Genomic DNA, 26,357 nt, shown 5'->3' on the forward strand with positions numbered 1-26,357 from the left:
CGTGATCTGTCAAATACTAATGCATGAAAATCCTAACCTCAAAAGAATCACCCTTTATATGGGGGAATATTCCGATATTCGGAATTGGAAAATGGAAAACTTTTGGCTCTTAAACCTGCGAAATGTAAAATAAACAGTTTAGATTTTGATATAGATCGTATATATAACTCTTCCGATTTTCTTGGTAAAAATTTCCTGGTTTAGAAATAAGCGAGTTTGGTCCTTCCTTAATTCTTTATCACTAATTGTATTAATTGTTTTTCATACCCTTCGAAATATATATGTAGTAATCGACTTTCCTAAACATGTTGATATTAACCTCAATTATTACTCGATGTTTATTAATTTTTGAACATGGTTATCCTCTATGAAGGGTGAGGTTAGGTATAAGGACACCCCGTTATTTCAGGCACATTAATACTATTTAGTCCATTGTGATGATACCATAAGTGGCGAGTTTTGCACGATTCTATGTTTAGCTCAAATACAGTCGGCTTCGCCCGAATTAGACCTTATTTACTTGTTTATCCCTAATATAGATATATACAATTGATAAATACATCAAGGAATTTGATATACATGAACACTCAAAATTTAGAAAACGCATTGAAAAGCTTTGAAAAATATTTATGACAGAGAATGGAATGGAATTTGGTGATGACTTAATGTAACTAAACAAATAAATATGATCTCACAATAAATTTTCAGGTCTCGAGAGTCAGCTACGGAAGAAGAAATTAAGAGAATGAATCGTTATGTTTATCCAGCAATGCAAAAGACATTGGGCACTTTCTCTCTTACTGTTCAAGAGGGACACTTCAGTGATTCTGAAATTTTGGCATTACTTGGTGAGAATGGTACTGGAAAAACTACATTCATTCGTATGTTGGCCGGTAATCTGCAACCGGATACGCAAGTTGACTTACCTGTGCTGAATATATCGTATAAGCCACAAAAGATATCATCGAAATTCCAAAACCACATACGACATTTGCTCCACGATAAAATCCGTGATGCTTATGTTCACCCACAGTTTGTAGCTGATGTTATGAAACCCATGAAAATTGAAGAAATTATGGACCAAGAAGTACAAAATTTATCTGGTGGTGGATTGCAACGTGTAGCTTTGGTATTATGTTGGGGTAAATCTGCTGATGTCTACTTAATCGGTGAGCCCTCCGCATACTTGGACTCTGAACAACGTTTGGTCGCTGCGAAAGTAATAAAACGGTAAGTTATATTAAAATGTTGAAGGTATGAATATAAACTATACGAAAATATTCCCATTAGCTACATTTTACACGCCAAGAGGACTGGTTTTGTAGTTGAACACGATTTCATTATGGCAACATACTTGGCCGATCGTGTTATTGTCCTTCAGGGCCAACCTTCGGTTCAGACTACGGCTTATTCTCCTCAATCATTGTTGAATGGTATGAACCGCTTCTTGGAATTGTTGGGCATTACATTCCGACGTGATCCAAATAATTGCAGCCTCGCATCAACAAAAACAATTCTGTAAAGTTGAGTTTCTACTAGAGGTCTGCATCGAATAACTTTTCACTACATGTATGCAATTCGCTTTCGAATATAGTACATACACTGTCTTTCTCTCAGAGCGCAAGTAGTGAAGTGAAGAGAACACTTGCTTGTCAAATACCACCAAGTACTTATCCGAAACAATATGTGTTCCGAAAAAAAGGAACAATAAAAATGTAAGTACTTGAGAAAAAGTACAACATGGATTCTCTTCACTTCACGTGGTACCACAAGTATTGCTCAGTTATGTGCGAAGCAAAGGTTAGGTTAGGTTAGGTTAAAGTGGCAGCCCGATTAAGATTCAGGCTCACTTAGACTATTCAGTCCATTGTGATACCACATTAACTAAAAGTACCTATTACATATGGGCACTTCTAGTTTTAACCGCTGAACCTTCTTGATTATTTTTCTTTGTTGAACCAACCAGATTGTTCCAAAAATATTAGCAGACTGCTTAAGTTAACGTTTTCCAGATCCGCCAGTAATCTGAAGCTATATGCTCCTAAAAGTTGCTTGCGCTTTACACAAAATGCAGGACACTCACACAAGAGGTGTTTAATTGATTCTTTTTCCTCCGCATCATGACAGCTCATACAATAGTCATTATACTTCGCGCCAATAGCTTTTGCAAAATCTCCTATCAGGCAGCGACCCGTTATAGCAGATATCAGGAGTGATACCTGACGTCTCGAGAACATTAGCATATCTAGTGTGCGGTTTAAGTTGAAATGGGGCCATATTTGCTTGGTGTCGTTACAACCCTTGCAATTCTCCCATCGAACATTTGCCATCATAACAGCCTTCTCACGCAGCATGAGCTTGCAGGTAGCTAGGGGCATACCAACAAATTCTAGTTCCCCTGGAATATGTAAGGTAGTCCCTAGCCTTGCCAACTCATCCGCTTCGCAGTTCCCCGGAATGTTCCTATGGCCAGGCACCCATATTAGGTGAATATTGTACTGCTCAGCCATCTCATTGAGAGATTTGCGGCAATCGATGGCCGTCTTCGAGTTGAGGAACACAGAGTCCAAGGATTTTATTGCAGGTTGACTGTCTGAGTATATATTAATGCCCACATTTTTTGGAACATTACTTCTCAGCCAATTCGCCACCTCTCTTATTGCTAATATTTCAGCCTGAAAAACACTACAGTGATTAGGTAATCTTTTCGCTATTTGAAGTTCCAGATCATTAGAATATACTCCGAAACCCACTTGTCCATCCAATTTGGAGCCATCAGTGTAGAAATCTATATATTCTTTATTCCCCGGGGTATGTGTGCACCACGCCTCACTGTTGGGGATTAGAGTCTCAAACTTTTTGTCGAAAAGTGGACTCGCCAAAGTGTAATCCACTACGTTAGGTACATCTGACATTATTTTGAGGACAGAACTGTGACCGTAACCATTTTCCGACCACAGCGATAGTTCGCGCAACCGCACAGCCGTTGTTGCAGCTGGCTGTTTGGCCAAAATGTCTAAAGGCAATAGATGCATCATGACATTAAGGGAATTTGTTCCTGTCTTGCTGAATGCGCCTGAAATACACAAACACGCCATACGCTGAACTTTATCTAAACCAGTCGGTTTCTGAAGTGCCGGCCACCAGACTACAACACCATATAGCATTATAGGTCTAACCACTGCCGTGTATAGCCAATGCACAATTTTTGGTTTTAGTCCCCACTTTTTTCCTATTGCCTTTTTGCACGAGTACAAAGCTACAGTTGCCTTCCTCGCCCTTTCTTCAATATTAAGCTTAAAGTTCAGCTTCCTGTCAAAAATAACGCCAAGGTATTTTGCACAATCACCAAAGGGAATTTCAATACCCCCTAAGGAAATAGGCCTAACCGTGGGAGTTTTGCGATCTTTGCAGTACATGACTAATTCTGTCTTTGCAGGATTTACCCCAAGACCATTGTCTTTCGCCCATTGTTCAGTCATCCGGAGGGCCCTCTGAATAATATATCTGATTGTGGATGGTAATTTTCCCCTGACTGCCAGAGCTACATCATCTGCGTATGCCACCACTTTTATCCTTTCTTTTTCTAGAGTAACCAGAAGGCTATTTATAGCAACATTCCAAAGAAGAGGTGTATGTTTGCTTGTCCTAGTGTGGCTGAAATACGTCTCTTCATTAGCAGTTCGTCTAACAGCCTGAGTATACATGGATCAACATTCAGAGTTGTCAGTCCATTTAATATCGAGCTCGGATGGACATTATTGAACGCCCCTTCGATGTCTAGAAACGGCACGATTGTGTATTTTTTGACAGATAGTGAGCTTTCAATAAAGCTGACTAGTTCATGTAGTGCGGTCTCAGTAGACCTGCCCTTCGAGTATGCATGCTGTCGTTTCGAGAACAAACTTGAATCGATGCTAGTTCTAAGATAAATATCTATCATCCTCTCCAGAGTCTTAAGTAGGAATGAGGATAAGCTGATTGGTCGGAAATCCTTCGCCCTCGAGTGAGAGGCTTTTCCCGCTTTAGGTATGAAAACGACTTTTGTTTCCCTCCACTTTCCTGGGATATATGATAAGTTGATACATCCTTTATATATCACCGACAACCAGGGGATAATTTTGTCAGTTACAGCTTGTAACTCCGCCGGAGTAATTCCATCAGGTCCAGGGGATTTGAATGGTCCAAAGCTATTTAGCGCCCATCTTATTCTAGTTTCCGATACAATGTCCTCGACAGGAAACGACCGCTGAGCAACTGTGGCACCGCCAGTACATGGTTCAACCGTCTGATTTCCAGGAAAATGTGTGTCCAATAGTACCTCCAGCGTCTCCTCACTGGACGTTGTCCAATTGCCCTCCGATGTTTTAATGAAACCTGGAGCGGAGTTGGTGGATGCTAGAACCTTCCGTAGTCTGGAAGCCTCGGACGTATTTTCAATACTGCTGCAGTAAGCATTCCAAGAGTTATGCTGAGCCTTTCTCAGTTCTCGCTTGTATCCTCTCAGATTCTTCTTGTAAGCGTCCCAGTCCTCAGGGGCTCTGGTGGACTTTGCCTTGTTAAAGAGCTTCCTGCAGGATTTCCTCATATTACTTATTTCCGTAGACCACCATGGTGGTCGATGTTTCCCCCTTGGCTTTCCTCTAGGGCATGCAGCTTTCAGTGAGATGTTGAAGGCCTTAGTAATCCGCTCCACTGCGTGTTCGATATCTTGCACATTTCTCATATTTGTCTCTGTTATTTCCGGTATCATCATATTGAACGATTCCCTATACCTATTCCAGTCAGCTTTCCTAACATTTGGCGGAAATATGATCTTGGTGATATGAACATCAAATTTAAAACTGATGTAGCGATGATCTGAGAAGCTGTGTTCACTTAAAACCTGCCACTCAGATATCATTTCATTCAGTTCTTGCGAGGCCAAGGTGATGTCCAAAACCTCTTGCCTGTTTTTAGTGACAAAGGTTGGGACATCTCCCTTGTTGCAAACTACCAGATTAGTACGCAAAATAAACTCTATTAGCGACTCTCCCCTTGCATTAGTATCACTACTTCCCCATAATGAGTTTCGTCTTTATTTTCAGTGACTCCTCCACTAAGGTCTTAACGGCATATGGAGGCATCTCCCTGTCATGTCCCATGTAGACCGAAGATACCCAATATTTGCATTTGGCTATTTCTAAACTTGCAACGACAGTGTCTGTATTGCACATTGAAGGAAGCAGAAACAAGTTGAGCTCGTTTTTAGCCATTATACAGGCTCGATTTACATCATTACCAGTATACTGCAATAGTTTGAACCCCGGAGTACTTAATTCACATATTTTGTTTTTATAAACATATGGTTCTTGAATAAGAACTATATCTATGTCCCCTTTCATCAGGAGAACTTTTAAGGCAGCACATGCAGCCTTACAATGATGAAGATTTATCTGGAGGATCCGTAGGACCATCGAGATTTTCAACAACCGTCACATCAGCCGCTTCAATCGAGTCATCAAGAATGTCCTCTTCAGAGATATCGGTGACTCTCGCAATAACCATAGGTTCAACTTTGGTGAGTTCTGAGGCAGTAGAAGCCTCCTCACGCATACGGTATCTATCCATGTCTTCAAATGTCTTGGTATCCCCCTCGACTTCGCAAGAGGATCCGCTTACTTCTGATTCAGACAGAGGCTTGTCCATTTCTGAATCCTTTAGCTGATCGTTTTTATACGCCTTCATTTGGATATAATGAAAGCCATAACATACACGGCCCTGGGACTTTGCTAGATGTGGCAAAGACTGAGTGTTCAATATAAACACTGCATGCCGTCTTGGCCCATCCACTTCATCCAAACGGCCAACCTTCCAATCAGCTGTTGGAAGATCTGGATTGCATTGTTTCAGTCTATTTAAAATAGATTCAGGGTCAGGAGGGTTTGCAGGTATCCACGCATGTGCTCTTGGTCTAGCCGGTATGTCTTTCTTCTCGACTAACTCTAGAGCAGCTCATTCCCAAACTTCACCAATTAGTATCAGAGCAGCTTTAAAACATTCTATAGACCTCTGGTCCTCAAATGCGACTAGCTTAAATCGTCCTTGATACCAACCAGCCTCTTGGTGTCGAGGATCTGGGCCGGGAAACTTTTCCAGCACCTGTGAGTAGACGCCAGACAAAGCATTCTCAATTTCCCCCCATTTTTGCTTTGGAACCATACCGTCCAATGCTCCTTTATTTATGATAGCCATCACAAGGCTGTCTTTAGCAACTGAGGCAAACGATCGTTGATCCCTTTTGGAGGATGGCAGCTCATCCGGTGATCGTTCCCTTTTTCCAGCCTCAAGAATTCCTTGAGCCCATTTTAAGGAATCGCTTTGTTTAGCCGACAACGTGCTTGGGTCGACTGATCCTAATTTCTTTAGGATAAACAAAGCATTTCTGCGTTCTTTGAATCTCTTTCGTGAGGGATTACCTCCTTTTGATGCCGTTACCTTGGAAAAGGTCCGACTTGTCAAATTGTCGCCACCTGTCGACCCGTCTACAGGTCGACTAATTGGGCCTAACTCTTGGTCATTGCCCAAATTTATAACTCCAGTCGATACCCGTCCACTGGGCCCTGAAGTTAGCAACCCAGTGGATGTCTTTGAATTTCTCTGCATGGTGGCCTAATATCCCACCACACTTGAAATTCGTAGTAGGTACTTATTACGATGATTTTATCCGCTATTAAAAAACACGTCCGTTCCGTTCGACGGTTAGTGTATGTGCGAAGCAAAACTTTCCATTATTATTAATCATAGATATGTATGTATGTCACATATTTCATATATTTATGTATGTCACACACTTACCTTCACGTTTGCCGTTCTTTATATCAATCCGAAAACATACATTATGGAGAGTAACTGTTTTCTTATATTTCTGAAACTGCACGTGGTACATGGAGTACTCCATGAAGTTTTGTTCTCGCAACATACTCGACGTGATCACTCTGAGTACACTTCAATAAGAGAGAAAGAGGAATATGTGTTTGTTGGTAGTGAAGACATCAGAGTAGCAGCAAGAAGTTACTCGTGGCTTTTGGTGTTCATCAAAATGTGTACCAATTGTTTTGCGACTCTCTCAAATAGATGTACTCATGTAGCAAGTACACGTGTACTCTTCATTTACAAATGGAATTGTGCAGACCTCTAGTTTCTACTCTACTACTATCTACTACTACTACTCCCTTCATAAAAACAATTTTTTTAACAAATACCTTTTTTAGGACACTGAACAAAAACGATCCGGTCAATTCTTCTTTTTGGAAGGCGATGGACAGTAAGCTTACCATTTGCAGCGTATAATAAAGCAAAAATATGTTTGCATGGAAGACGACATTAATTATGGTAATAGTGCAAATCCATTCGTTTTCAATATCGTCCCATTTGTAAAATTCAATTTTAGTTAAAGGCCGGTATGCACCTCTAGCGAAATTTTCGGTAGCAAAAATTTATTTGTCTACAAAAAAAAAAACAGGGCTGTGTACAAAAATTTTAAACCAGCTAATCGCTTTTAAAAATTTTTAGTATATGTTCCAAATATTCCTCAAATAAATTGTTTATTATTTACAGACCTTTTAAAACTTTTACGCAATAAATTAAATGTTTGCTGCCAAAATATGCTTTTGACAACCCTGTTATTTTCAGTAGAGGTGCGTACCAGCTTACGAAATTGAACGCTACCGAAAATTTCGTTAGCATAAATAGCAATGCATTTCTTATGGGAATGAAATTTTTCGCTAGAGATGCATACCGGCCTTAACTTAATAAAACGGTTTTCCTATTTTTTACATTTTCAATAGTACCAAGAATGTGAATCGATAAAAATAAAGCGTACAGCACTAAGAACACAAATATAATCTTCGTACATTTTTGAACTTGTATGAAATGTTTAAGCTTATGCCTACGTTTATTCAACCGTCGAACTGAACGGACGTGTTTTTTTAATTGCGGATTATTTCATCGTAATAAGTACTTATTACGAATTTCACGTGTGGTTAGGGATGCCAGACGTGCTCTCTTTTACAAAATGTGCTCTTAAAACAAGATAGGCTAAAAGAGCACGCAAAAGTGCTCTATTTTTAGTTAAGTACTCTTTTTGTGCTCTTTTTACGCATCACAACAAATATTACTCCAACGCGATTCAATAAATGGTAAAAGTAAACTGAACATACGAGATTTTCCTACGCCGTTATTTTCTAATTAAATAGTGTTTTACTTTATATATCAGAGTCGAAGAAGCGCACGTCGATGTTGCCTCTTCACTTTGTACTCTGTTCTAAATGTAAACAAACTTCTTTCAATAACATTTTTCACAAAAACACCAAAAAATGACTTACAAAGAATTGTAAGAAAATTAGCTTAAGTTGAAAGTGGGTTATTTTATGTTTATATTATGAATCTTTTTGTTATGTTTAAAAGAATTATCTTTCAATAAAATTGAATTAAATGTTTTTATTTTATTTGAAAAAGTGTGTTCTTTTTTACGTATGTGCTCTTTTTGCCTCTTCAAAATCTGGCATCCCTACGTGTGGTGGAAAATCAAATCACCATGCAGCGAAATTCAAAGTCACCCACTGGGTTGCTAACTTCAGGACCCAGTGGACGGGTATCGACTGAAGTTGTGAATTTGGGCAGTGACCAAGAGTCAGGCCCAATTAGTCGACCTGTAGACGGGCCGACAGGTGGCGACACTTTGGCAAGTCGGACCTTTTCTAAGGTAACGACATCAAAAGGAGGTAATCCCTCACGAAAGAGATTCAAAGAACGCAGAAATGCTTTGTTTATCCTAAAATACTAAACAGACTAAAGGAATGTAACCCAGATTTTCCAACCGCCGATTGGAAAGTTGGTTGTTTGGATGAGGTGGATGGACCAAGACGACATGCGGTGTTTATATTGAACATTGAGTCGCTGCCACATCTAGCCCAGACCCAAGGAAGTGTAAGTTATGGCTTCCATGATATCCATATGAAGGTATACAAAAGCGATCAGCCAAAGGATTCCGAAACGGACAAGCCTCCGGTAGAGTCAGAAGTGAAAAAATCTTGGAAGCCTAAGGAGACATAAAAACTGCAGACATTGGCGAACATGACATGCGGGAAGTTCCTACAGGCTCAAACATCACCAAAGCTGAACCGCGGATTGTTGCGAGAGTCTACGAGATTTCTGAGGAAGCCTTTGATGACTCAATTGAAGCGGCTGATGTGACGGTGGTTGAAAATTTGGATGGTTCTACGGTTCCGCCAGATAAATCTTCACCATTGTAAGGCCGCTTGTGCTGCCTTAAAAGTTTTCCTGATGAAATGAGACATAGATATAGTTCTTATTCAAGAACCATACATATATAAGAATAAGATCTGTGAATTAAGCACTCCGGGTTTCAAACTTTTGCATAATACCGGTAAAGATAAAAATCGAGTATGTATAATTGCTAAGAAGGAACTAAACTTGTTTCTGCTTCCTTCATTAAGCAATGCAGACACTGTCGTAGCCAGTCTAGAGATATCCAAATGCAAATACTGGGTATCTTCGGTCTACATGGGACATGATAGGGAAATGCCTCCATGTGCCGTTAAGACCTTAGTTTAGGAGTAACTGAAAAAAGACAAAACTCATTATGGGATGCGATGCACATCATAGTATTTGGGGAAGTAGTGATACTAATGCAAGGGGAGAGTCGCTAATAGAGTTCATTTTGCGTAGTAACGTGGTAGTTTGCAATAAGAGCGATGCACCAACCTTCGTCACCAAAGACAGGCAAGAGGTTTTGGACGTCATATTGGCCTCTCCGGAACTGCATGATAAGATATCTGAGTGGCAAGTTTTGAGGGATCATAGCTTCTCAGATCATCGCTACATCAGCTTCAGATTGGCTGTTCGTACTTCAAAGACCATATTTCCGCCAAATGTTAGGAAAGCTGATTGGAATAGGTATAGGGAATCGTTCAATATGATGATACCGGAAATACCAGAGACAAATATGAGCACTGTGAAAGATATCGAACACGCGGATTACTAAGGCCTTCAAAATCTCACTGAAAGCTGCATGCCCTAGAGGGAAGGCAAGGGGGGGAAATCGACCACCATTGTAGTCTACGGAGTTAAGTAATATGAGGAAATCCTGCAGGAAACTGTTTAACAAAGCAAAGACCACCAGAGCTCCTGACGCTTACAAGAAGAATCTGAAAGGATACAAGCGAGAACTGAGAAAGGCTCAGCATAACTCTTGGAATGTTTACTGCAGCAGTATTGAGAATACGTCCGAGGCTTCCCGACTACGGAAGGTACTAGCATCCACTAACTCCGCTTCAGTTTTCATTAAAACATCGGAGGGCAGTTGGACAACGTCCAGTGAGGAGACGCTAGAGGTACTATTGGACACACATTTTCCTGGAAATCAGACGGTTGGACCATGCTCTGGCGGTGCTACAGTGGCTCAGCGGTCATTTCCTATCGAGGAACTTGTATCGGAATCTAGAATAAAATGGGCGTTAAATAGCTTTGGGTCATTCGAATCCCTCGGACCTGATGGAATTACTCCGGCGGAGTTACAAGCAGTGACTGACAGAATTATCCCTTGGTTGACAGTGATATATAAAGGATGTATAAACTTAGCATATCCCAGCAAAAAAAGCGTCGCCAAAAAAGTAATGAAAATATTCTTGTTGGATCCGGAATTGGTGCATAATTGACGCAGAAGCAATGAATTTAACATGGGCTTGTCATAGGACGGAAGTCCTCCATTTCAACAGCCGTTGCACTGAATTTGCATCACTTCTTTAGGTGTAATCTGAATTCAGTGTTGTGGATGTAAATTAAAAAATTCTGTTATATTTTGTCAAATAAATAATATTTATAATTTTTAATGGATTCTAACGCTTGTTGGAAACGTTTGACCTCAAATATTTTCAAAAATTCACAATTTTTTCAGATTGAATTTAGCATTTTTTTCGACAAAATTTAAATGATTTGTACCATTTTATGAATTCTTACTCTGTTTTTAACATATTTGAAACAAAAAAGTTGAAATTACCCATTAAAGGTGAGTATTAAGTTCGAGTTTAGCCACTAAAATCGCCATTTGTTCACGATTACTTTTCTTTAATAATACTTTTTAAGGAGTACAAACTTTGTGAAAACTTGCTTTGGGCTATTCCCCATCAAGTTATAATAAAATATGCAACAAATATGTATAATTGTATGCCTTTTTTTACTGATTTAGTTTTCACTTTAGTGAAAAAACTCGAACTTAGTACTCACCTTAAATGTATGAACCAATCAAGTTATAAAAAAATGAATTAAAAGAACTTACTGGATAGTTAAAATAAAGAACATCAATGGGTGTGCATCTTCTGGAAGTGCTTTTAAAGTTGTGCCTTTGGAAGAACTTCCAATTTTTTTGGCATTCCAGAAAAGTGGAGGGAAACAAAAGTCGTTTTCATACCTAAAGCAGGAAAAGTCTCTCATTCGAGTGCGAAGGATTTCCAACCAATCAGCTTATTCTCATTCCTACTTAAGACTCTGGAGAGGATGATATACATTTATCTTAGAACTATAGTCGATTCAAGTTTGCTCTCGAAACGACAGCATGCAGGTCTACTGAGACCGCTTTGCATGAACTAGTCAGCTTTATCGAAAGCTCACTATCTGTAAATGAATACACAATCATGGCGTTTCTAGACATCGAGGGGGCATTCAATAACGTCCATCCGAGTTCTACATTAAAAGGACTGGCAACTCTAAATGTCGATACAGGTATACTTAGGCTGCTAGACGAACTTCTAATAAAGAGACGTATTTCAGCCACACTAGGGCAAGCAAACATACAAAGGTATGTGAACAGAGGCACTCCCCAAGGAAGAGTTCTATAACCTCTTCTTGGGAATGTTGCTATAAAAAACCTTCTGGTTTCCCTGGAAAAGGAAAGGATAAAAGTGGCGACATACGCAGACGATATGGCTCTAGCAGTCAGCGAAAAATTCCCATCCACAATCAGAGATGTTATACAGAGAACCCTCCGGATGACTGAGAAAAGGGCGAAAGAGAATGGTCTTGGAGTAAATCCTGCATATCCTTAGGGGGTATTGAAATTCCCTTTGGAGAGTGTGCAAAATACCTTGGTGTTATGTTATTCTGGACAGGAAGCTGAACTTTAAGCTTAATATTGAAGAAAGAGCGAGAAAAGCCACGGTAGCTTTGTACTCGTGCAAAAAGGCAATAGGAAAAAAGTGGGGACTAAAACCGAAACTTGTGCATTGGCTATATATGGCAGTGGTTACACCCATAATGCTATATGGTGTTTTAGTCTGGTGGCCGGCACTTCAGCAACCGACAGGTTTAGATAAAGTTCAGAGTATGGCGTGCTTGTGTATCTCAGTAAGACAGGAACAGATTCCCTTAATGTCATCCTGCATCTATTGCCATTAGACATTTTGGCCAAACAGTCAGCTTAACTCGAAAACGGCCATCGACTGCTGCAAATCTCTCAACGAGATGGCTGAGCAGTACAATATTCACCTAATATGGGTGCCTGGCCATAGGAACATAACGGGGAACTGAGAAGCAGATGAGTTAGCAAGGCTAATAACTACCTTACATATTCCAGGGGAACTAGAATCTGTTGGTATGTCTTCGGCTACCTTCAAGCTCTTACTGCGTGAGAAAGCTGTTATTATGGCAAATGTTCGATGGGAGAATTGCAAGGGTTGTAACGACACCAAGCAAATATGGCCCCATTTAAACTTGAACCGCACATTGGATATGCTAGTGTTCTCAAAACGTCTGATATCACTCCTGATATCTGCTATAACGGGGCGCTGCCTGATATGTCAATTTGCAAAAACTATTGGTGCGAAGTATAATGACTACTGTATGAGCTGTCATGATGCGGAGGAAAAGGAATCAATTAAACACCTCTTGTGTGAGTGTCCTGCATTTTGTGTAAGGCGTAAGCGAATTTTAGGGGCATACAGCTTTAGATTACAGGCGGACCTGGAAAACGTTAACTTAAGTAGTCTGTTAATGTTTTTGGAACAATCTGGTTGGTTCAACAAAAAAAAATAATAGAGAATGTTCAGTGGTTAAAACTAGAAGTGCCCATATGTAATAGGTACTTTTAGTTGAATGTGGTATCACAATGAATGTGGTATCTTAGTGAGCCTGAAGCTTAACCGAACCTAACCTAATGGGTTTGAGGACGTTAAGTAAATATGATCGGTGGGTTTGTTTATGAAATTTAATTGGTTAGTGGACTTTAATGGGTTTGAGGCGGTTAGGGGAAACAATCCCAAGGTTGGTTTGTTTATGAAATTTTAATGGGTTTGAAGACTTTAATGGGTTTGAAGACTTTAATGGGTTTGAAGCCGTTAGGTAAAAAATCTCAGAGTGGGTGGGGATGTAAAAATGTGGTATGTTGTCTGGATTTTTAATGGGTTTGAGGACGTTGAGTAAACATTCCCACGGTGTGTTTGTTTATGATATGGAAGTTCAATGCAGAAAGAGTATGATTGATAAAGTATAAAAGTTGGTCGTTATATTTTATGCTAATCAGAATATATTGTGTATTGAAATTATTGAGAGATGGCGGATAACGGAGATTTGATTGCTGATTTTAACAAGAAAAATTAGAAGAAAATTATTCACTTGAAGGATATGGAGGCGCAAAAAGACTATGAGATCATTGGGTGCTGTAGAACTTCTACAAAGTATGGTGAATCGGTGGTTCTCAATCAGATGTTTTATTTGCCGAAATGGTTCAACACCTTGAGCGATGAATCCATTCAACGTTTAAGTGGGGAAGAATTCTCGATATCAAGGAAACCGCTTTCCGAAGAAGAAGATTCTCCTAGCAGATTTGAGTTGAAGCAATGTTCCTCTGCGGATGTTTTTTTATATATCGTGCTAACAAATGCATTACAATGAGTAATAAACAAGATAAATAAATATTATTTTTATAAATATAAAAAATAAATGGAAATGTTTTTTACTTTTCACAATATTTTTCTGAAAGAATTTGTATAGACAAGACCCATGGTGCATCTCTATGCAAAATGGCAAACATTGGGTCGCACATATGTATTTTTGGAGTATGGTGTGGTCATCGAAGAATATGCTGTTATTGGTTTTGTTTTTTGTTTTAAGTTTATGTCGCAAAATTGGATGGCTAATTATGTGGTCATGTCATTTTGTTCTTAGTTGATTGTTTACTTATATCTACAAGCCTTGGTTCGTACGTCTTAGATTCCTCTGTGCGGGTTTGTTGGAATGACTTGCATCTGTGTAGAAGATTCAATGAATTTGTTTTTTTACATTGCAATCGAGTCTTGAATTCAATTTGTTTGAAGAGGGAATGTCCCTTTCTTTTTGTGTTGTGACGTAATATTTGAGATTTAAACGTGATACCAATATGGTTTCTTTTGGTCTCGTTTTGGATTGTTTACAAGAATTTGTCAAGCACTTGGTTTTGTTCAATTTCAATCAGTTTGTTTATTGAAAGTTCGTGTTTGTGTGTGCCATGTGGTGTGGAGTTGTATGATCAATCGTAGCCTTGACTTTGAAATTGTCGCTGGATTTTTTATTCATTTTTTTTATTTACACATTTATGATTATCCAAGAACTATAGACCCAGAAACACAGAAAAAATCCAATGAGAAAAAAAGATACTGACCATACCCAACAATATAAAAATTTTGGTTAAATAAAAATGAATGTTTTATTTGATGGTAGCGTTAATTTGCTCACAGAAATAGTCAGTTAAACATGATTTTCCCTCAGAAAAATCACCGTGAATATGCACGTTTGGAGACTTTCGATATTTGGCCCGTAGATTATATAAGCAGAAATGTGTTAGTAATGAAGGGGATGTTTTATACAGGAGAAGCAGATATTGTTAAGTGTTATTTCTGTAAAGTTGAAATATATTCCTGGAAACAAACAGATAACCCTATATCTGAACATCAACGTTTATCAATAAATTGTCCTTTATTAAGGCGATGTACGACTAACAATGTACCTACATATAATATCTACAGAACTCAATCAGATGTTAACTACAATGGGATGCGATACATGTGGTATGCATGATTTTAGTATAAAACGACTAGAAGCAAGAGGAAATTGTGCTGCCCACAATTTGTAATTATGATACTTACGTTGTTTATTTTAAGACATACTATCTGTTTAGCATTGCGCTAAACTTTTGCTCAGCACTGTGGAGCTATACTTTTGAGCAGCACTGTAACTAGCGGTGCATGGACACAAACATACGTCACTATTCACAGTGCTGTCTCTCAAACAGTGTTGTTGCCACCAGTAGCTGAATAATAAAGACAAAGTTGTCAAATAACTTCCATCACATTGGAAAATGTCAAAGTAATTAATTGTTTTGCGCCCTTTGAAACCGCCACAACGTCGTGACCAGTGAAATATACAAAAAAAAAAAACCAAAAGAGAACAAATACAAGCTAAAATAAAAGTTAAAATAAAAATAGCTAAAAGTTTATAAAAAGACAAAATCAAAAGTGTTTGTAAAATATTATCAAATAAACACAAAGAAAGAAACAATACAAACAAATACAGTTAAATAAGAGTTAAAAGCTATTGCACAATTGAGAAATAAATAAATTTGTTAACTAGTACTAAATTTGCTACTTAAAACCTACGTTGATCTAAACTTAATAATACAGTGAACATTTGTTAATAAAATTTTGGCTACTTATACTACATTTTTGTTATTGTTAAAATTACAAAAGAACCTAACTACACTAAATTGAATTATACAATAAAATTAAACTATTTACATGCAAAATTGTGAATTATACATAAAACCTAGTTAAAATACTTACCTTGTTGCATTACTTACCTAAAACCCAATCTTGAACATAAAATACTTACCTATTTACATTGTACATATTTACCTAAATATAATTCGTTGAGTAAAGAATATTTACATTTCTACTTATACTTACCATTGAAATAAAAACTAAAATTGTGAATCATTAAATTGAAACAATCTTGGTGTTTTCAATCAAAAAAGGCCAATGTATAAGCATTATTTGGTCCATTCGAACCGTATGTGAAAATTTACAAAATCATTTTTGCTTTCCCTAAATTATTGTTGGTACATTTCAAAAACTAAAATATTTTGGACAGTGTGGTTTAAAAACAAAAACGCATAATATTACCAAGTAAAAAATTGTGAAGGTGAATTTTGAGCAGTGATTCATAAAAAAGTCAGTAACACAATCTTAAACAAAAATAAATTTTTCGTGCCGGTTCGATAAGAAATTAAAATACACAAAATCACAACAACACAAAAACAAAAAGCAGAACATCGAACCTTCTCGAATTTTGGCAGATCCCGTTGAAGCGGTTTATTTGGAAGTCAACCACAAAGCAACAACAAAAACACAAAGTACAACATCCAAAGTGAGTACAAGCTTTGATTTTTTGGGTTTTGGCGCGACAATCCAACGGAATATATTGGGCGCTGCTAACAAGACACTCTCCCATAATTTGATCCAAGGAGTTGTTGTTTTTTGTACGTGCTTGACCCTATATATTTTGTATGTTGACCCTTACATAAGCTATTTTTGCGGAAAATGGTTTGGTTTATTGATTTACATGTTTGTTGGATAAATTTGACCCAATAAATCTCACTAGGATTATCAGTGTATTATCATCTTGCTGGTATCTATTTTGTCTGTGTATGAGTGATGACCCAAATCGATTTTTTGCAAGTTAACCTAAGTCAACAAATGTATGGAAGAACTTTAATGAAACACGAAATATTTTGAGGATAATTCAAAATTTGTGCTGAACTTGTTGATCTCGTATTTATTTCCGATATATTGTGATTTTTTGAAAAAATCTGTTTCTGGGGGAAAAAAAAACTCGAAACTAGATTTAATTACAGGGGAGTTGTATCGAAACCTTTATTAACTTACGAGACTCGGACTTGTTGTTCCCATACGTTTTTCGTGGAAAATTGGAAAATTTTAATTTGAGACACAAAAAATTCCAACGTTTGGCCAAATTTTTACAAAGTAGGAAAATTTTGTATTTTATATTTTGTCGAACCTCTATTCGTATCGTAAAGTCACTTAAAACAAAAATGGTGATAAAAAGCTGTTATTGTCAGAAATTTGGTATATGGTGAATTTTTGAAACTTTCGTACCGACCCACGCATACTTACTCTTACAACACCCCTCGTACATATTCCATTTGGTGATTTGCAAACTGACTTAAGTCAATTAAAAAGAAATTCACCTGATATTTTGCAGAGTGACCCAAATCAACTTTGAGAATAAAAAGCTTGCAAATGTAAAGCAAAATTTACCCCTCTCAACGGCTCATAATACTGATGAGATATTTTCATACGTTTTGAAAAGTTATTTCTTTGTTTTGGAAACTTATTTTTTTTGGATTTTGAAATCCTAAACAAAGACTGGACTGGTTAAAAATATTTTAATGGGGTGATTCATTCTATGCTCGTTTCGATGTGAATTTTTACAAAATAAAGGCTAAATACTTAAGTAAATTATTATTTGGCAACTAGTTTCAACTCAGTTGATTGATACGAAATTTTTTGACCCTGAAGTTATTACAAAAAGCGTATTTTCTCTGTCCAATAATAAATTTTAAAAAATCTTACATCATTATCAAGTTTTTGAAATTATTTGGTTATATTTAATCCTGCCAAACCTCTGACCCGCTTTTTCTTACCTATTGTATTTTTTGCAATCTTTACTGTTTTGTCTTGCGAAATTTTTAGTAATTCTTCTGATGGTCCGGGGAAATAATTAATCATTTGACGCAATTGTCTCCGTTTATTCAAACTTATTGCAACTTTTATATCCGAAAGTAACACTTCAAAATTAAACACTTCTTTTGCAAGAGGTTAAGATTCGGGTTTATTTAATCCTCGTTTTTGCTTCATCTTTACGAAGTTTTGTCGCATCAAAATTTTGATATAGGTTAGGTTAGGTTAAAGTGGCAGCCCGATTAAGATTCAGGCTCACTTAGACTATTCAGTCCATTGTGATACCACATTAACTAAAAGTACCTATTACATATGGGCACTTCTAGTTTTAACCGCTGAACCTTCTTGATTATTTTTCTTTGTTGAACCAACCAGATTGTTCCAAAAATATTAGCAGACTGCTTAAGTTAACGTTTTCCAGATCCGCCAGTAATCTGAAGCTATATGCTCCTAAAAGTTGCTTGCGCTTTACACAAAATGCAGGACACTCACACAAGAGGTGTTTAATTGATTCTTTTTCCTCCGCAAAATTTTGATATAAGAAATCAAATCGGGCAAAATGGAGAAAATCATTAAGGAGAAGTTTGTAAACAGCGTCAATGATTTGAACGATTTTGAGGGTATTTATGCGGTTGCAAAAACCTCTGAAGACATTCGCGAACTTGAGACATTAAGGGTGGAACTTGAGACCCTATGGACAAACGTTAAAAAATCATATTTAGATTGTCGCGATTATGTTCCACATGGTGATGGGCAGCCAATAGATAAAGCGAAACTTCGGACCCACTACAGCGAAGCAATGTCATCTTACAAAAGAGTTTTGAGTTCGATAAATGCTGACGTCATCGCATTAAGAGATCAGGTATCACAGGAAAAGGCAGAAAGGCAATCTTTAGAGACCCATGACACGAATGTGGATTTTTCACCAATATTAAGACTTCCTCCCTGTGATACGGATATTTTCCGAGGAGGATACAGCGCCTGGCCAACATTTAGGGATCTTTTTTCTGCCATTTACATAAATAACTCCCGACTTAGCAATGTCGAAAAACTTTTTCACCTGACACAGAAAACTTCTGGCGAGGCAAGGGAAATAATTAGTAATGTTCCATTAACCAACGATGGGTTTATTTTAGCGTGGAAAAATTTGACGGATCGTTACGAAAACAAAAGAATGCAGATTAATGATCAATTGAAAACACTTTTCAATGTGCCAAATGTCTCTGTTGATTCAAGTCAATCAGTTCAAAAACTTCAAAGGACAGTGAACAGTTGTATCCAAACTTTAGAAATACTTGGGGTAGATGTCAAGGAATGGGACCCAATTCTAATATACCTTTGTTCTTCAAAATTACCAAGACCCTTTCTCGAGGAGTTTGAAAATTCTTTGGAAGACTGTAAGACTCTTCCAACTTGGAATCAATTCGACCTTTTTTTGACTCACAAATTCAAAACTCTCGAGTCAGTGGTAAATATAAAACCGATACTCAATAAACAGAACCAAAATAAATTTGATAACAGATATAGGCCAGATAAAGGAAAATTCGTCAATAGTTTTCAAACCAACGTTTCACAGAAATCTCATTATTCAGGGAACAAAAACAAATTTAATTCGAAAGCAGTTGCTACAAATTCAAAAACAAATTATCCAAACTCAAGTTCAAATAGTCAAATGTGTCCAATTTGTAGAGAAGTGCATTTTATTCGGGATTGTCCCAAATTTATTGAGAAAAATATCAATGATAGAATTCATGTTGTCAAAATTCCACATCTTTGCTACAATTGTCTGTCATCCAACCATGGCATAAAAGATTGTAAAAGTAAATATTCTTGTCGAGAATGTAAAATGCGACATCATACAATGTTACATAAGGGAACAGAGACACAAAATGTTACCTATGACCCAACAAGAGAATTAGTACGACCCAGCACTAGTACTGCGGCTCTAACAACTCAAATACAGTCCACTCCAAACATGGGAAACAATATTACGACTTTAACTCTTCAAGATGATCGAACTAGTGAGGATCATCCCAGAGGTACATTGCTTTTCACAGCCTTAGTTCAAATCGAGTCTCGCGGACAATTATTTGATGCCAGAGCGATCATCGACTCTGGATCTCAATCTACTTTCATATCTGAAAAACTCAAGAATAAATTGTGTTTGCCAACTAAACGAAATTTAGTACATATTACAGGAGTTGGTGAGATGTTGGCAGAAACATCTACAAAAGCTTGTCTTTTCAATTTACATTCTCGTCTAGACCCTAGTTTCCATTTAGAAGTTTGGGCTCCTGTTTTGAGGACCCTTCCGTCAAATTTACCAGCACAAAACCTAGATTTATCACAACTTACGGATGTTGTCAACCTTGATTTGGCAGATCCAAAATTCCACCTCAGTCAACCGGTTGATCTTCTAATTGGAATGGATATAGGACCCTTATTTTTTAACACAAATACACCTATGAAATCAATCGGCTCTTTATTGGCCCAACACACCGTTTTTGGGTGGATTGTTGGTGGTCCAATATTTCACGAATATGTTAACGAAAATATGATCTCCTTACATAACACTGTTTCCATCGAAAATATTCTCACTCGTTTTTGGGAGGTGGAGGAAATCCCAAAAAAGATTTTGAGATCAGAAGATGATGCATTTTGCGAATTAAACTTCAAAAACACTACAAAGCGTAATGAACAGGGCAGATATATTGTGACCCTTCCATTTAAAAATTGTGAAGAATTAGGAAATTCTCGAAATATCGCAATGGCACAATTTTTCCGAATGGAGCGGAAGCTAATGAAGACTCCTGATATAAAAGCACAATATGATCAAACAATTTCAGAATACTTGGAACTGGGAAACATGAAGAAAATTTTGCCTCAAGAAATTTCTAAAACTCCTAATTATTATCTACCACATCATGCGGTGATAAAACCTGATCGTTTGACAACAAAACTTCGGGTTGTTTTTAATGCGTCAAGCCCTTCCTCAAATAAACGTAGTCTCAATGATAATTTATTTGCTGGACCGATTCTCCAGCAAGATCTTGTCTTACAAATACTGAAATGGAGATTCTTTAAATATGTTTATAGTGCGGATGTCACTAAGATGTACAGACAAATTCTGCTCGACAAAAGTCAAACACAATATCAGCGTATACTCTTTAGACAATCTCCAACAGACCCATTAGAAGACTTTGAGCTCTTAACAGTCACTTTTGGAGTTAACTGTGCTCCATTCCTTGCAATCCGAACACTTCTTCAACTTGCAGAAGATGTGGCAGACACATATCCGCTTGCGTCAAAAATTATACGAGAGAACTTATACGTTGATGATGTTTTAGCTGGCGCGCACACCATTGAGGACGCTATTAAATCTCGTAAAGAGTTAATTCTAGCTTTGGACTCTGCGGGGTTTGAACTAATGAAGTGGTCATCTAATAATCATAACGTTATTCGAGATTTGCCTTCGGAACAATTGCTTCCACTAAACTGGTTGGAGTTATCTGAGGACTCATCAACCAAGACACTAGGAATCAGGTGGAACATATCGGGGGATTATTTCACTTTTAATCAGCCAACTATAGAAGTTAGGCAAAATTACACCAAGAGAGAAGTTTTATCCTCTATTGCAAAATTATTTGATCCATGTGGATGGTTAGCTCCAGTTATTGTAGTAGCCAAATTGGTTATGCAGCAAATATGGGTGGACAAAATCGGCTGGGATGACCCATTGAAAACTATTACGCTCATGAATTGGCAAAATTTCGTAAAAAATAGTGACGCTATTGAATCTGTAAAAATACCTAGATGGATTAATTTTGTCCCAAATTCAAGAATAGAGATTCATGGGTTTTGTGATGCATCCGAGAGGGCATATGGGGCAGCTTTATATATTCGTGTTGAACTCCAAGATAACCGAGTTGAAACACATCTGATAGCTGCTAAGACCCGCGTTGCTCCAATTAAAAAGATTTCTTTGCCCCGACTCGAGTTGTGCGGAGCAGTTTTACTTTCTAAATTAGCATCAACAACGATTACAAATCTTCAAATTTCAAATTACTCAACTCAGTTTTGGACAGATTCTACAATCGTGTTAGCGTGGTTAAAAAAGCCTCCCTGTGCGTGGAGTACATTTGTGGGAAATCGTGTTTCTGAAATTCTGGAAAATGTTGGCAACGATAAATGGCGACATGTTGACTCGGAAGACAACCCAGCTGATGTGGCTAGTAGAGGTTGTACGCCTTCTGAATTAAAATCACATCATTTATGGTGGCATGGGCCACAATGGTTGAATTTACGGAGAGACAGATGGCCGAAATTTGAAATTTTGAAAGACACAAATTTAGAAACGAAGACTGTGAAGGTTTTAACTGTTTCCACTTTTGAAGACCCTTTGATGCGATTTTCTTCTTTACCACGCGCTTACAGAGTATTGAGTTATGTGTTGCGTTTTTGGAGAAATACCGGGCAAAACAGATCACATCTAAGAATTTCTACCCAGGAGATAACTCCAGAAGAAATTCAAGAAACAAAACGACGTTTGCTCATTATGACTCAAAGTCAACATTTTGCACATGACTACGCTAACTTAGTGAAGAAGATAAAAATCTCGTCTACTAGTAGTTTATTGACGATGAACCCATTTATTGACTCAAGTGGGATTATGCGGTCAAATGGGCGACTAGTTCAATCTCCAGTTCTAAGTTATAACGAACGACATCCTATTCTTTTGCCATATGATGCTCGCTTTACACAACTTTTGGTTGAATTTACTCATAAAGTTACTCTTCATGGTGGTAATCAACTTATGACTCGTGTTTTGAGATCGGAATTCTGGATATTTCGATTAAAACCTTTGGTGAAAAAAGTTATCCACAATTGTAAGACTTGCATATTATTCAAACGACACACCCAATCTCAAATAATGGCATCACTTCCGCCTGAACGCACCCTTCTTTCACGACCCTTTACTAATACAGGTGTTGATTTTGCAGGACCCTTTAACATTAAAAACTATAAAACAAGGGTCTGCTTGATAACCAAAGGTTACATCTGTATTTTTGTGTGTTTTGCAACAAAGGCTGTGTACTTAGAAGCTACAAGTGATTTATCGTCACAGTCTTTTCTTGCGGCTTTTTCACGATTTATTGCTCGAAGAGGTTGCCCTTCTTGTATTTATTCAGATAATGGGAAGAATTTCACTGGTGCAGCAGAGCTTTTGAAGAAAGATCGTCTACAATTTATGAAAAATTTACAAACCCAAACATTGCAACAATACTCTCACAACAATCTTGTGTGGAAATTTATACCTCCCGGTGCCCCTCATATGGGCGGTTTATGGGAAGCGGGTGTGAAATCGCTGAAGACCCATTTACGAAAGTTTATTCCTAATATGAGCTTCACCTTTGAAGAATTATCTACAATATTGGCTCGTATAGAAGCTTGTTTGAATTCACGACCTTTGTATAGAGCCAATGATGATCCTAATGATTTTTCTCCTCTTACCCCTGGTCATTTTTTGATCGGGACTTCAATGCTGGCTCCAGCGGAGCCTGATATTTCAGATCAAGATGTCACACTTGCCAACAGGTGGCAACGACTCAAAATTGTGTCTCAATATTTTTGTATGAGGTGGAAGTCAGAATATCTTAAAGAATTGCACCGTCGCTACAAATGGAGGTACCAGCAGGAAAATTAAAAAAAAAATGATCTCGTGGTAATAAAAGATGACAGATTTCCTCCCACTGATTGGGCAATGGGTCGGATTGAGAAAATATATCCGGGTACCGACCAAAACATAAGGGTAGTAGATATACGAACGGCAAGGGGGACATGCAGTAGACCCGTTACGAAGCTGGTCAAACTATTTTCCGCATGACTAGCGTTCTGCGCCTTAATCAAAAAAACTTTGTACTCGCAGCGATTTTTTATTTCAGATATGGCTGCATATTTACCACGCCCGGAAAGAAGTAATGGTGAGCGACTCGGCCGGGAAAGAAACAACAGGGCGCCAGAAAGGACTCCTAGGCATCGATCCAGCAATCGCCAAAACCAACACGTTGATTGGCGCGGAAGACCAACTTCCTGGCAATATTCTTGCGGTCTCTGCCAGGAAGACCACGCCATAAGTTCCTGTGCTCGATTTTTAGAGAAGACACCATCACAACGCTATGAAACAGTAGAGAGGCGTGGTTATTGTAGAAACTGCCTAGCAAGAAGCCATCTTGCTCCTGACTGTCCTTCTCTAAGTGGCTGTAGAAGATGCAATTTGCGCCATCATTCACTTCTCCACGGAGCTCCCCAATTCGACGACCCGCTAAGACCCGCTCACCTTGTTGGACCAGTAGCAGATGCGCCACCATCAGACCCTACACCTCGCGACAATGACGCCCCTTTGCGGTGGGATTTAGTTTTTGTACCCACAGCTACGGTGCGAGTGTCGGAGGACGGGGTGGACACCTGGACCACTATTCGGGCAATCATAAATCAATCTGCCACCATGTCCAGGATGGCGTATTCTACCTTTCGACGTATAGGGATACGGTCATTTATTCATCGAGACCATCGCTTTACCACGTTTCGCTTAATGCCTCGGAACACCAACAGTACATGGGCACTGCGTGTAAATGCCCTAATCACAAATGATTTGCCAACCAGACCGTATTCAGACCCTATATTAGAAGACCCGACCCGAGATCTCGCTGCAGATACGTTAGCAGATATAGACCCACGTTCAAACACAACAATAGATTTAGAGCTGGGAGCCGATGTTTACCCAGCGCTACGAAGAGATGGTCACGTTTTCACCGGGCTAGGCGATGTGCACGCCTACCAAACAACGCTTGGTTACACGTTTGCTGGTCCAATAAGGAATATGCCAATGAATTAAGCCCTAGAATCTGAAAATTATAACACTTGTCACGGCGGGCCCAGAATGTTTAGCATTGCGCTAAACTTTTGCTCAGCACTGTGGAGCTATACTTTTGAGCAGCACTGTAACTAGCGGTGCATGGACACACACATACGTCACTATTCACAGTGCTGTCTCTCAAACAGTGTTGTTGCCACCAGTAGCTGAATAATAAAGACAAAGTTGTCAAATAACTTCCATCACATTGGAAAATGTCAAAGTAATTAATTGTTTTGCGCCCTTTGAAACCGCCACAACGTCGTGACCAGTGAAATATACAAAAAAAAAAACCAAAAGAGAACAAATACAAGCTAAAATAAAAGTTAAAATAAAAATAGCTAAAAGTTTATGAAATAAAATATTGTGAATATAAAAAGACAAAATCAAAAGTGTTTGTAAAATATTATCAAATAAACACAAAGAAAGAAACAATACAAACAAATACAGTTAAATAAGAGTTAAAAGCTATTGCACAATTGAGAAATAAATAAATTTGTTAACTAGTACTAAATTTGCTACTTAAAACCTACGTTGATCTAAACTTAATAATACAGTGAACATTTGTTAATAAAATTTTGGCTACTTATACTACATTTTTGTTATTGTTAAAATTACAAAAGAACCTAACTACACTAAATTGAATTATACAATAAAATTAAACTATTTACATGCAAAATTGTGAATTATACATAAAACCTAGTTAAAATACTTACCTTGTTGCATTACTTACCTAAAACCCAATCTTGAACATAAAATACTTACCTATTTACATTGTACATATTTACCTAAATATAATTCGTTGAGTAAAGAATATTTACATTTCTACTTATACTTACCATTGAAATAAAAACTAAAATTGTGAATCATTAACTTGAAACAATCTTGGTGTTTTCAATCAAAAAAGGCCAATGTATAAGCACTATCAATAAAGCTTGAATGAAAAAAAACATAGAATTAGTTTTATTGTTTATTTATTTAGTTCATGATCAAGTCTTGAATTTTCTCAAAATTTTTCTCAAAATAAACAAATAGCTTATAAACATTATTTACGGCACACGTAAATTTGTTATATGACTGAATATAGCAAGATGTCTTATAGTTATACAAATTTTTAAAGCTAGTTTCATATTAATAATAGAACTTTTAATATATTTTTCTAGAAAACCCTTTTTAACCTTTCCAAAAACAAATATATACTTGTTGAATTGATGTGAGATCCATATAAGCCAATTCTTTTATGTATATACTGCTGCGGTCGTTGGCATGACAGCACTGAAAATTTACTAGTGCAATTACAGATCGAGGAATGACGTCCATTTGCGATTGACTTGAATAGATCTCAATAATCGAAAGAAGTCTTCGTTGAACTGAATTACATGGTTGTTTTGACATTATTTATAAGGGTTCGGAATTCGTAAACTGAGACAAAAATTTCAAACATAAATGACTGCAATTGGAAGAGTTCAATTTTTTCTCTCTCTTAATATTTTATATTGCAACCTAAATATTTCAACAGTTCGAGTGGCGGCTGAAGATTTCCAAAGCTATCAAAGTTTTCAATTTCATTGTTGTTTTTGTAATATGCTAACCAATGTGTTCCAGGTCCTCTTAGGGAATCTAAATTTATTACACCACATTCTTTTTTCCAAGGT

The 26,357-nt window shown here is 37.6% G+C and overlaps 2 protein-coding genes and 1 pseudogene across 2 annotated transcripts; all 3 read left to right on the top strand.

Moving 5' to 3' along the window:
• Positions 1–660: 660 nt before the first annotated feature.
• Positions 661–8,498, top strand: LOC142233890 (protein Pixie-like; annotated as a pseudogene).
• Positions 8,499–16,153: 7,655 nt separating this feature from the next.
• LOC142234275 (uncharacterized) lies at positions 16,154–25,384 on the top strand. The gene is made up of 2 exons (XM_075305367.1): positions 16,154–16,455; positions 23,732–25,384. Exon 2 carries the CDS (start codon positions 23,734–23,736, stop codon positions 24,682–24,684), a length of 951 nt encoding a protein of 316 aa, XP_075161482.1. The 5' UTR covers positions 16,154–16,455; positions 23,732–23,733; the 3' UTR covers positions 24,685–25,384.
• Positions 18,349–23,493, top strand: LOC142235609 (uncharacterized). The gene has a single exon (XM_075306871.1). It carries the CDS (start codon positions 18,349–18,351, stop codon positions 23,491–23,493), a length of 5,145 nt encoding a protein of 1,714 aa, XP_075162986.1.
• Positions 25,385–26,357: the final 973 nt, after the last annotated feature.

This window comes from Haematobia irritans, chromosome 4 (assembly GCF_050003625.1).
Source record: "Haematobia irritans isolate KBUSLIRL chromosome 4, ASM5000362v1, whole genome shotgun sequence".
Classification (NCBI taxonomy): Eukaryota; Metazoa; Arthropoda; class Insecta; order Diptera; family Muscidae; genus Haematobia; species Haematobia irritans.

Excerpts from the sequence above, each read along its gene's own strand:
- LOC142235609 (XM_075306871.1), top strand. The coding sequence starts at position 18,349 with ATGGAGAAAATCATTAAGGAGAAGTTTGTAAACAGCGTCAATGATTTG.
- LOC142234275 (XM_075305367.1), top strand. The coding sequence starts at position 23,734 with ATGGCTGCATATTTACCACGCCCGGAAAGAAGTAATGGTGAGCGACTC.